The sequence below is a fragment of the Elaeis guineensis genome, chromosome 1 (assembly GCF_000442705.2).
Source record: "Elaeis guineensis isolate ETL-2024a chromosome 1, EG11, whole genome shotgun sequence".
Taxonomy (NCBI): Eukaryota; Viridiplantae; Streptophyta; class Magnoliopsida; order Arecales; family Arecaceae; genus Elaeis; species Elaeis guineensis.
Genome location: NC_025993.2, coordinates 159623162 through 159635475, shown reverse-complemented (window position 1 = coordinate 159635475; position 12314 = coordinate 159623162). Strand labels below are relative to the sequence as shown.

Sequence of the window (12314 nt, the reverse complement as noted above, 5' to 3'; positions counted from 1 at the left end):
TTGCATAGTCAAAGAACCGGTAAATGCCAGCCTCGTGCAAGCTACTTCATTGACTTTAGCGATGATTATTCCAACAATGGTACGCCCAACTCCAGTTCAAATATTCGTGGAAGGACTTAGCAAAGAACCTAAGCTCATTCCTGAGCTCACCAGATATTCTACTTCCAACTACTACGTCATGCTTTGGTTCTTCCGCACAGCCTATTTAAGGGTTATCCTTTGCCTGCAAATAACAATAAATCCCATGCACGTATCTGAAATCAATCTATGCGTAAATTTTTGCTCAGAACTTGAATCACGTCCTTTTATTGTGGTTATGAGGGCATGAATTTATGACAGTACGGGGACCACAGTTGATGATACTGACTTGGGTGAGATAGGAACTAATGCTAAATTTGAGTCCTTATGCTCAGAGGAGATTACTTGCATGTCCTTTTTTGAAGCTAAATAGGAACTTGAAATAATAAGTGCAGCGCCAGACAGAGTCACACAACATCTGATCTGAGGAGGGCCCAACCAACTGGAGAATCCCATGGTTGTTGGCCTGATTCATTGTCAGTCTAGCATTTTTAAGGGAAAAGATTGTTGCTGGAATGGGTATATAGTATTTTATGTCTGTTGTTTTTAGAATGGATGATAACTAAAAGCTAATCAATCTCAAGATAAGATTAACCTCAAAGTTTAAAAAGGAAAAAGAAGAAGAAAAATAAAAAATGTAGCCCCGACTCGCAATGTAATTTTGACTTCGAAAGGATCATACGTTGGCCCTTTGGATGCTAAAACTGAGCAACTATATTGCGCTTGACTCGTACCACAGCAATCAAGTATGGTAAAGATAAGTAGCAAAAAAAAAAAAACCTTTTTTTTGGATCAACAGCAAGAAAAAAAGGTACATTATCTTCATGATTTTGCAAATTGCAGCCAAAATTAGTAAAAATTATTTCTGTTTGTATTTGATGGACGTCTATTGAAAAAAATAAAACTTTTTTGGGATGGAGTTCCCATAACAAAAAAGAATTCATCTACACTTGTACCTTGAAACCGCTACCAACTTTAAATGTCGCGTCATGCATCCAATCACGACCGTCCACCCGATTCCAACCGACCCAACCGTTCTTCCCTTCTAGCCAACGGCTAGCGAACGGCAATCGGCTCCAAGACAACCGCTGGTGTCGCCTCCTTATACCTATCCACGTACCCATGCCCTCCTCGTGCCACACCACGTGTCAGGCCTCCAGGTGTCTACCGACACGTGTCGGTTAATGAAGTGGAAACAGACTCCATTAAGTCGTCATGGCTCGAAGCGGTCTTTCTCCTCTCCCGCTCTCTTCCCCGCGGCGAGCGACGAGAAGAACGGAACGCTCAGTAGAAAACAAAGAACAGAAAAAAAACGGGGCATTTTTCCTTCGTTTCTCCTCTTATGGGTTTTAATCTGATACCGATGGCGGCTTCGAAGCTTTTGATGGTTTCGATCGTTCTCTGGCTCTTGATGGTTGGAATCCGGGGTGACGCGGAGGTTGAGGACGGGACGGTGGCCGAGGCCTATGATTCGCCGCTGAAGCTGGAGATCAAGCAGCTTAAATCCAAGGTCGCCGGTCTAGGTCAGCTCGGATTGTATCATTTCTTTGAATCCCTCTTGAAGCTAGGGTTTTTCGTGGTTCGATTAGTTCCTTGGCTCTTTGTTCTTTGTTTTGCGTCCATGGACGAGAGATTTGGGTGAGTCGGTGAGATCAGAGGTTTGTTCTCTTGACTAGCGTTTGCGATTTAGTTTGTGCAATGCTTAAGTTCTTAACACTTTTCCGCTTTCTTTTTGGAATTTAAAAGAGTAAATAATCATTTCGCTTAATATGCACGGATTGAGTTTCTGACTCTTCTTTCTCATTCTTCTTCTTATTCTTCCTTTTTTAAGATTTCTTGCTGAGATTTTATTTTTTTTCCTTGTGCAGGTTGACATATTGTTATCTTTTTTGAGAAGCACACCTGTGCATATCAATCTGTTCTGTTAACTGATCTTGAAATTATCTAGCTAGCTTTACGTTTATATGACAAAAGATCTTTTTAAATATATATATATATATATATATATATATATATATATATATATAATATATATATATATAATATATATATATATATATATATATATTTTATTTTTAACTTTCGGGTATACTAGGTTTCAATATTTTTGTTAAATCATTCTTTTTATTCCTTCTTAATGAAGAATCAAGTATATTGGATAGAAGTGATGAAGCGAAGATAAAAGATGAGAGAATAGCGCAACTGGAAAGGATTATCAAGGAGAAGTCGGCGACCATGGCTTCACTGCAGAGTGAGGTAGAATTGCTTCAGGTAAGGCAATGATGTTATACTTCTTAGTATATTTGTCAGCATTCTTTAAAGTCAGCATCTTTATTCTGTTATTATGTAGAAAAAAGGGGTTGTAGACGCCCAGGCATTGATAGGAAAGGCTGACGCACGTGCTGATGAACTTGAGAAACAGGTCAGAAAAGAATGTCTTCTTTTCTTAGAAAGAATAGGTATTTGACTACTCTGATAGCATTGATAGAATCATAATCTGAATTTGATGCATAGATTGAGAAGCTTAAAAATGAAATAGAGACCCAGACTGGAAAAGGAGATGCTTATGAGGCCCGGGCTGGTGAAGCAGAGAAGAAAGTGCAAGAACTGAGTCTGAAATTAGAAAATGTAAGTACTTTTTTCTGTTTGATGGCAATATTGCATATTCCAAACATCTCAGCTTGCTATTTCCTGTCCAATTCCATGAGCATATTATCGAAGTATTTGTTCTCTTGTCCACCTCTCATGATCACCTAACCTCCTAGTATATGTGCTATCAATTTTGCCAGCCTGTCTCATGTAAGCTTTACAATTACGTGCTTGATTTGTTATCCTGATGTCACATGTCTCTTTAGTTGTGAGACAGTTCTATCCACTGTTAAGCAATCAGTTTTTCTGACATGTAGATGTAACAGGAAGTATTATTTATATACATGTAAGATGCCGCTAGAGTTGTTAAGATGGATACTGTTCTTGAATTCCTGAGAATGACAGCTATAGGTAGGTGTAAACTATGCATTGTACAATCTGGTTTATTTGCCTTGTGCAGTACTTCCATTGCTGAAGCTCATTTGAGCATTCCAGAGATTTTGGTCCTCTGTTCTTAGTCGATGCATAGTTGCTGGAGCTATGGAGTCACTAGCTTAAAAAGTTATTACCCATCTGGGTCATTGGTAAATTCATTATGTTTAAGGTAGCAGGATAAGTAGAGAAGAATCTTATAGTACATCAAAAAAAACTTTTTCCTCAAAGGTCTGAGTAAAATAATATGAGTGACAATGTTCAAAATTAAGTTGAAAATAAAGTGTCTTTGTTGCTCAGTATTTCTGATATACTCTTGATGGCCTCAATATTGCATTAAACCACCTTGCAGCAAGGCAGACCTTCTATCTGACGATGGACTTGAAAAACAATTTTTTTCCTCTGCAAATTATTTGTCCACATTATCAGCATTGGATATGTAAAATAACAGGTGCTTCTACTCCCACATGCCAGAAGATGGATTTTCTTTAATTTCATTGCAGTTGATCCTAGATAATGATATGGAAAGTCCTGGACTCCACTGATTCCTCATTTGATACCGCCAGATCATAACCAACTAAGAAGACTTTATCATTGGATAGGCCTTCCAAAGGAACAAAGAGCACTACTTAGAGAAGTCACATGAAAATAGAGAGATAACTATATCACCTGTTTGCTAGATTGGTTCACTGAAATATACTAGATAAACAAGCGCCTCATAAAATGAAGTAATAAGATGCCTTCTTTCATTATTGTCAAAAGCTTTACTTTTTGGCAGTATGATTTGGTAAAATTAGGACATAAATAGTGTTGATTTTGCCTCCAGAATTTTCTATGCCTGTGATGCCGCTGATCTCTCTCTCCCCCCCCCCCCCCTCCTCCTCCTCCTCCTCATCATCATCATCATCATCTCTAGATTGAAAGGATAAATGATGAGCAGAGACTCAGACTTCAAAAATCTGAACAAGCTCTTCAAGTGGCACAGGTTTGTTTGTACTTTCAGGGGTCACTCTATGGTACCTTGCAGAATAAACACATGATGTTTGTGCTCATGGTAAAATAACTTTTTTCTCCTATTTTACAGGAGGAATTGGCAATGATGCAACTAGAAGCAAGATCAAAGTCAGACCAGTTGAGGGAGGTGAGAATATGAATAATAATGCCCTAGTTTCTTGAAGTAGTACTTTCTGTACCATTCAGTAATTAGACTTCCACCAAGTAATGATGGACCTAATTCCGAATTGATTGACAGCAAATGTTAGTTAATTATCAAGGATACTCGGTTACCTGATTTCCAGAAAGCAACTAAAGAATTTTATTGAATGTTAAAATGGAAAGTTGATCATGCCAAAATCCTCTGACCAAGCTTGCTCATATGAAAAAAGGGTTCTAGTTCTATCTGTGGAGTAACTGTGAAATTACAAGTTCATATGACATTACATACACATGAAATTGCCCTTAAAGCTTCATTAAATTATTTTGTTCCATATCTTCCATCAGCTTGAGCGGAACATTTATCTGGGATTCTGTTTGTCTGACCACAATAGTGAGTGTTTGCCTGTTCCCTAATTCTTGAGTCAAGTATTTCCTCATTATATATTGTTGTTCTATGGTCAGTCTGTAAGTCATCCTATATTAACAAAAGGAAAAAAAAACCCGAAAACTTTCTGCAAAACCTAAATAAAATGCTAAACTATGTTTTAGTTGGCCTTATTTATTGTTTGAATGTATTCTAGCATCAGAATTATTGGGATTTGCTTCGTTTATGAAGAAACATGTTAAAAATCTATTAAGGTAAGTTTCTAGGTGTGACTATGTTTATTACATCTTTAAGTATGTGCCTAGAAATTTGTCAAATTCCAAATATTTAAAAACTTCAAATTATGCAGAGAGCAGAAAAAAGTGTCTGAATTTATGATGGAAACATGCTAAACTTCAAGAAGTCAAAAATTTTTCTTTCCCCCTCCAAAAAGGAAGATCCATACAACCCAAGAAATTGAAGTTTCTAGTGTAAGTACTTCTTAAATATTTTTCCTACCTTTCTCCTTGCTAAACCTATATTAACCTCCCTTTTGTTTTACATCCAGATATTCACCTTAAAAAGTCTCAGATTCTGAAAAGTTCAACTTAAGGAAAAGTAAAAGGACATGAAATTTAGAAACCTTTTGTTAACATACTGAACTGGTGATGGATTCTTCTTATCAGAGCTAGACTTTCTAGGGTAGGGTAGCAACATGCATTCTTTTATGATCTCTTAGAATCAAGATTTTAAATCCCGTGGGACGGAGGTGTCCCAATATCTTGATAGAACGGGATGTCCGCTGTCCCATCCCGACACCCGTCCCGGTCATGAATCATGATAGGTATCCTCCATCCCTCTCCCCTTGATTTTTCTTTTCTTCTTTTCTTTCTTGTTGTTGTACCTTCCTTTGTTTTTCTTATCCCTTCTTCTCTTTTTTTCCTTTTTTTCTTTCTCTTTCTTTTCTTCCTTCTTTTCTTTCTTTCTTTTTCTTCTCCCTTTCTTTTATTTTTCTTCTTCTTCTTTCCTTTTATTTTTCTCTTTTTTCATTTTTCTTTCTTTCTTTTATCTTTCTTCTTCTTTCCCTGTATGGATGGGTTTCAACGTCCCAACCCTGTCTCAGTCCTATTTTCTCATAGGAATTGGACGGGATGACCCCATCCCACAGGGACATAAAACCTTGCTTAGAATCCTCAAATTCTGCATTGAGTTGCATATATTTGGGTTGCCTTACTGGCTTATGTGGCAATTATTGGTTTCAAGTCATTGTGCTTTCACAAGTAGCAAAAGCTTACTTAAGAGCGAGGTTAATATTCTATGTTTATGTTCAGGTTCATGGGGCATGGCTACCACCTTGGCTGGCAAGCCATATTGCTCGTTGTCAGGTTAACTTGTGCAATTCATATTGAACAAGCCTATGCATATGTATCCTCAGCTTATCTCTTAGTTGGTTTTGTTTGTGACTTGTAGGATCTTGCAGTGACTCACTGGAATGAGCATGGGAAACCTGCTTTGGATGTTTTCCTGCAAAAGGTGCTCATTCTTGTCCTATGTGAAATCACATGGCTTAATGAAGAAAATTTATCAAGTTGGGCCTGAGTTTTGTTTATTGACTGTTTTTATGTATTATGTACATTTTTTGAACAAAATATTTTATAGATGTCCAGTGTTTGCATGAGGTGACCGCTTCTTGGATGCCAAAATTGTTTCAGGCTTCAGAGAAATCAACACAGGCACAGAAATGGGTAGAACCCCACATGGAAACTGCTAGAACAGTAAGTAATTGCTAAATATACCTTATGATGATCGGTATATTGGTAGCGAGTGATATTTCTTGGCTGCCACCTTTCCTATCAGATTTTAATATTTGTTTGTGTACTAGAAGTTCTTTGATTGGAATGTCATATTCATTTTGGAGCCTTATTTCTTATGCTTTTGCTGGAATTAGTCTTCTTATGTGCTACTGTTGCAGTGGTATATAACGGAAGGCATTTATTGTTATTTACTCTGAACCTGTACCTATTCAATCATATATTCCTGCTACTTTATAGATGACCTGTTTAAAAGAAATGTCTCATCTTGTAGGTATTATGAGTTTATTGAAGTTCTTTGCTCATTTTATTTTTGTTCTGTGAAGAAATGGATCCCTGCTGTCAAGGAACAATGGTTGACCTTGATAACTTATATTGGTCCCCATGTGCAAATGGTCTCTGTTAAAGCTATCGAGCTTTATCGGGTATGCACAAATACTGTGACACTGCATGTTGTGAAAGTAAGAGAACTTGGCAGTCCTTATTTCCAGGTATCTCATGATGACTTAATGAACTGGCAACTAGATATCTTCATTGAGTTCGTAACTTACATGATATGTGAAATGCCTACCCATCATGATTATTGCTAAATTTTTGCCAGGAAGCTAAGAAGTTTTCTAAACCATATATTAACCAAGTTGCTGCTGTCAGCAAACCTCATGTTGAGAAAGTGCGTCTTGTTATGAAACCTTACACAAAATATGTAGCCCATGCTTATGCAAAGTCGCTGGGGTCAGCAACTGCATATCATCATCAGGTATTCCTTCTTCAGTTGTTGCTTTACTCTAAACCTCCATTATTTGTTTTTAATTGCTTGAAAATATTTCTTGTATTTTGAGACTTTGTGGGGCACACTACATGGCTATTAGTTTTCACCTCAATAAGCAAGTTAACATCTTGGATTATGATGATCATTCCTTGCATTTATTCCATATTGAATTTGAACCACCTTTTTTTACTTCTATTGAGATACTATCTTGCATAAATGGGATCTCCTTAAGATGCCCCCACGTGCCTATGTCCATGTAGTATAGGTTTTTTGCATATTATAGTACAGAACATGCAAACTAGGACAGAGATGATAATGAAATATTTTTATGATGTTTACATTAGCAATTAGATTTGCAGATATGTATACATAGGTAACAAGGATGTTGAATTGGGCTGCAGAATGTTTCTCTGATCTTTTATTGTGGTGCTCCAAACAAATTGTAAAATATCAGATGAAGAATGAAAGGAATTTTTAAATCTGAGTGGATCACAAAGAACATCTTATAGGGGCTTGATGAGGTTATTGTTTTATGCACTTGTATGGAATTGTCTCCCATGTTACTCAGTGATAAGGTCAGAAGGCAAAGCTGTTGGTATGAACTAGCGCCTGTGATGAGGCATAGCCCTGAATTTCATGTAAATATCTAATGTAAATAATCTATAATGTTGTCGACACCTTCAAGGGAAGGGAGTCATGCAGTATGCAAACCTGCTTCAGCTATAACTTCACTTTAAAAACTTCTAGCTGTATTTTTCATCATCAGTAGATCAGTGCTTTCAGTATATGCAAAACAATGTATTAGACAATTATTGGTTACTGGGATCTGTGAAACCTTACAGATATTGCTCGTCTTTCCATTGCATCTATATTTGTAGAATAATTTTAGATCATCCATATGGGTACCCTAGATTAGTTATGAGGCAAAGTCATAATAAATTAGCTTCAGAGTGGTACATGTATGCAACCTTTCTCTCTCTCTCTCTCTCTCTCTCTGTGATCATAATTTCTAATATAAATTGCAATATTCCCTTTTCTCTGAAGTTAAAGAAGTCTTCATTTTGGTGAATCTAGAACACGTGGCACATATCAGAGGATTTTTTTTCCCATCCTGTAGGTTCAAGCCGCCGTCCAGGAGAAATTAGAGAAGCATGAACTCACAAAACCTCTTGCAACTAAAGAGCTGGTGTGGTTCATGGTATGAAGTGCTCCATTCTCATCTACAGTAACCTTGATTTTTTTTTTTTCATATGAGAGTTTGAGCAAAAGAATGCATCTATAAGACTTGTTCAATTTTATTATTGCAGGCCTCTGCATTGTTGGTTTTACCTGTTTTCTTCATTTACCGAATCTTTTCATCCATATTCTGGTTAGTTTGTCTAAATTATTTTTCTTTAAAGGCCCATCACAATCTGTTCTGATACCTTCATCTTACTGTCACCTTTTTCTCATTTAAGATGCTGAATTTTGTAGTAAAAAGACAAGGACCACACCGAATGCCAGTGCCAATCATGCATCTCATAAACATAAAAGGAGGCATGCCGGCAAATAGAGTGCATTGGATATATGGGTGAGCTTGTGCAGTATTCACACTCAAATGTATGATTCATAGTTTCTCAAGGTGTTTGTGTCATTTGTAGATCAAACTTTCAGGGTCATTATTGCTCCATCTTCAAAATTGACTCCTTGATTAAACCTACGGAGGTTGTAGGCTTACCAAGTTTTGTCCGGTTAGTGTTTCTGTTTGGACTAGAAAAGGTATTTATAGAAGATAAAGCTTGCAATTTTGGTCTTGCTGTGTATGTGTTGCTTTTGCCTTAAGCCCAATGATATTGATGCTTCTCTTTTCCTCCTTTTGATCCTGTAGACAATTTTCCCGGTAATGAGGTGATTTTTCTTATTGTGCTCTTTGTTATTTTCAATAAAAATTTATTTGATCTTTTGGATCCATCTATATTTCATATTTGAATGGGTATATTGCATCCAAAACCATAAAAGGAGAACTTCATCCCTTACGGCTGCATGTGACCTAAGACATGATTGTGAGATGATTGTGTGGAGAAAGATGCACAAGGATTTGAAGCTCAACTTCCCCAATCTTTCCAATAGGGGTTTTTCAGATTGCCTTGCTCTAAGCAAAATAATCTAACCAAGACATGACAAAGTTGCAAATGGGGTTTTCCAAAAAAAGAAAAAAAAAGAAAACTTGCATTATGAGGTTTACTGTCTCGTACTGACCTCGTAGAGGGATCATCCTATTACAGTATTGGTACAGGGTTTGGTACAGTACAGTTTGGCTTACCAAGTCTTGTTTTTGATGTAGTGTACCAGTATGGTACAGACCGATACGGTAAACTTTGATTATAAGTAGCCCTCTTTACTTTCTCCTATGTTGACTTATATTGATTTTGAGAGCTTCTTCCACCTCCATTCACATGGACTTAGTTGAGCATGTGAGAGTTGCTCTTAGCTGCCCGGATGTAAGAACAATGTCATTAGCAATTTGGAAGTGCACCATGCAGAGGTTTCATTACTGACTAACATTGAATCAAGGTGTCTTGCTTTTTTTTCAATTAAGAAGTATCGTTGATTGTCTTCTACCATAGAGCTGCTATAATTTCGATAGTAAACAGGGGCAGATGGGGATAATATGTATGAGGATACCTATAAGACCATTTCATAAAAACCCCTGAATTCTCCATATCAATAAAATAAATGTAAAAGTTAATGATGCCCAGCTCATATTTATTACGTTCTGGATTTTTAAGGATCATGGTAATATATTGAGTGTTCCTCTCCTTGTGTTGATTTGTATGTATGTAATATGTGTACCTATATATGTATGTATAGGATTGTGGTAATCTATGAGAGCGTTCCTGTCGTTGTTTTGATATGTAATCTTAAAAATCTCCTCTGTCAATTCAAATTTTAACTTATTCACAAAATTCAGCTTTTGTGTAGAAGATATGAGCCAAGAACATGGCTGATAGTCTCTTAATTCAATCTGTTAAACTGCTACCGTGTTTCGTTTCTTGCAATGCATTTAATATATATTTTATTTCCATGCAGGTGTGGTCCAGTAATGGGTGGATAGGTCATGGATTTTGGGGTTCGGAGAGACACTACTGAAAGATGCTTTAACAGTCGTGTATGGAAAAAATTACGTTTTCTTCTTTGACGTAGATGTTTGAGAGTGCAACTCCTACGCTCACAAGTGTTTCCTGGGATCGTGGATTGTGCATGTCATTTTAAATTATTTTCTTGTGGTGATGTATTTGTCGTGCGAGATCTATGTAAATATCTATTGCGAGTATATGTAGATATAACATAGAATTAGGAGGAAAAAATGGGGGAACTGCACGAATCCTATTATTGGCTCAGCAGTCGTGTAGTTGCTGAATACTCTGCCACCAACCCAGACCGAATTTCTGGAGGACTGGGACAGGGGCATACTCTGAGGAGATCTTTAAATATGAACTTTAGTCTTTGGGAGGCGGTGTGCTGTGGCTTGCGGCGAGTTTTTGCTAAATTTCACTTAATCTCGGTAGGCGATGTGCAGTAATTATATGTTTTTTTTTTTTTTTTTTTGAAGAATTAATTAGATGAAAATTGCCCTACCAATTTTTCATCAAAAATGAACCAGTCTCAGCCAGCAACGTGGCGGGACAGGTATTTGGATCTCGCAGTATCATTTTCATCCTAGATTTTGGATCCCTCTCTCGACTTATGTTTTTGTTTTTCTTTTCTGGAAAAAGGTTCTGCCTTATATTGGATGTTGCAACAATTTTCTTAACTCAAAAATGTTTGAATCTTTTCAGAAAAGAAGGTTATATGGTTCTCATCGGCCTTGTTTTAAAAACTTATACTGGTTTTTTATGAGTTTACTTGCGGCTTAATTCTGATGCTTTCGTATGCCGGGCTTAATTGTCAAATATGAACCAATCTCGACGGGCAAGATATCGGGATGATTTGAAACTTGTCATAACAATTTCTCTCTTTTTTTTTTTTGGGGTAAAGGTACAAATTTCTTTTTAAGATAAAACATGGTCTTGGCAATCGCCTTGCTAGAAGTCTGACTGTTTTGTGCAGATCCTGTGGCAGGGCTTGCTAATGTTTTATAGGTCCGTGGGTTTGTATGTTTCATTTTATTATTAATTCTCTGTGGATCTCATTTTCCATTAAAGAAAATGAGAAAATTCTCTATATTGTTGGGTTTTTTTCCTGAGAACTTGATCATATCTTTCTATAGTTATCACTACATTGTTAAAGACTAATGCTAGTTTTACCTTGAACTTATGCCAATTCATGCAGGACTTGGACAAAGGCATTGGTTTGCTTTATAGGCCTTAGGTTTGTTCTATGTCTACTTTTGGTTTAGCCAGAAACATTTGCCTTTGCGAATGATGTGGACAACTTTATGTTTTTACAATTTCTTGTTCGCTGGATCGTATTTGTTTGCAAGTGAAGTTTAGTTAATTTGCGGCCGGTTCTGAATTCGAAATAATGTTTGATAACTTCGGTTTAAGCAATAGAGTGTTCCCTGTAATTGATGAAAGCTCAGCAGGAAGATCGAGATCCCTCATATGAAATAGATTGTTTAATCTCCAGTAAACAGAGCAGAAAAGCAAAGACAAGTTAGGAAGGGTAAAATTCAAAATATTATATCATAATTTATTATATCAAAATCAATATATATGACTTATGTAGAATGACGCTGTTCCACTGTAATTAATCTCCTGTGTTGCACTTCCAATTAGGAGTTTAAAATGATCCCAAAATATCATCTTTTTTCTTTTTCAGTTTAACCTGCATTGTCATATCATATCTGAGAATACAACAGGTTTCTTCACTAAAGGAAGGGTTAAATCTTTTTAGACAGAAGGTTTTATGAGGCTCTCACGAGTCTCTTTTCCACTCAAACGAGGGGGGCAATAGTTCTCAAGCTCCACATTGGAATCCACTTGTGGCAGCCATACCTTGGCTGGGGCATAACCGATATCCGAACCAAAACCAATATCAGAATTGGGGAGGATGCGGTCAGTCCATGCCTCCATGGCAGCGACTGTTGGGTGGAATAGACTGAGCGCTGATGATGGTGTGAAGCTCCCAGCTGAGC

General features: G+C 37.0%; 2 protein-coding genes across 5 annotated transcripts in view; one reads left to right on the top strand and one right to left on the bottom strand.

The window, feature by feature from the left end:
* Positions 1–1306: 1306 nt before the first annotated feature.
* On the top strand, positions 1307–10690 carry LOC105039333 (uncharacterized). 3 transcript variants are annotated; one of them, XM_010915460.4, is made up of 15 exons: positions 1307–1601; positions 2222–2349; positions 2429–2500; positions 2593–2706; positions 4016–4084; positions 4184–4240; positions 5950–6003; positions 6089–6151; positions 6331–6393; positions 6756–6920; positions 7031–7186; positions 8316–8396; positions 8506–8567; positions 8672–8768; positions 10268–10690. In XM_010915460.4, the coding sequence occupies exons 1-14, from the start codon at positions 1421–1423 to the stop codon at positions 8748–8750; spliced, it is 1344 nt and encodes a 447-aa protein (XP_010913762.1). In that variant the 5' UTR covers positions 1307–1420; the 3' UTR covers positions 8751–8768; positions 10268–10690. The 3 variants fall into 3 exon arrangements, with proteins under 3 accessions (XP_010913762.1, XP_019703630.1, XP_019703631.1); XM_019848071.3 differs by having other exon boundaries at positions 8672–8797; XM_019848072.3 differs by lacking the exon at positions 4016–4084.
* A 1137-nt stretch (positions 10691–11827) lies between these two features.
* LOC105039412 (protein CUP-SHAPED COTYLEDON 2-like) overlaps positions 11828–12314 on the bottom strand; it is a 2989-nt gene continuing 2502 nt past the window's right edge. Inside the window, exon 3 of one of the 2 annotated variants that reach the window (XM_073245841.1) lies at positions 11828–12314. This exon is cut by the window's right edge and continues 223 nt beyond it. In XM_073245841.1, the coding sequence (XP_073101942.1) occupies positions 12070–12314 (245 nt within the window). In that variant the 3' untranslated portion in view covers positions 11828–12069. The other variant, XM_010915546.4, reaches the window with a different exon arrangement.

What these genes read in the sequence shown, in the direction of transcription:
- LOC105039333 (XM_010915460.4), top strand. Translation starts at nt 1,421, where the DNA reads ATGGGTTTTAATCTGATACCGATGGCGGCTTCGAAGCTTTTGATGGTT. An exon ending in TGAGTCTGAAATTAGAAAAT is followed by an intron (nt 2,707 to 4,015) that starts GTAAGTACTTTT and finishes CATCATCTCTAG; the next exon opens with ATTGAAAGGATAAATGATGA. An exon ending in AGTCAGACCAGTTGAGGGAG is followed by an intron (nt 4,241 to 5,949) that starts GTGAGAATATGA and finishes GTTTATGTTCAG; the next exon opens with GTTCATGGGGCATGGCTACC.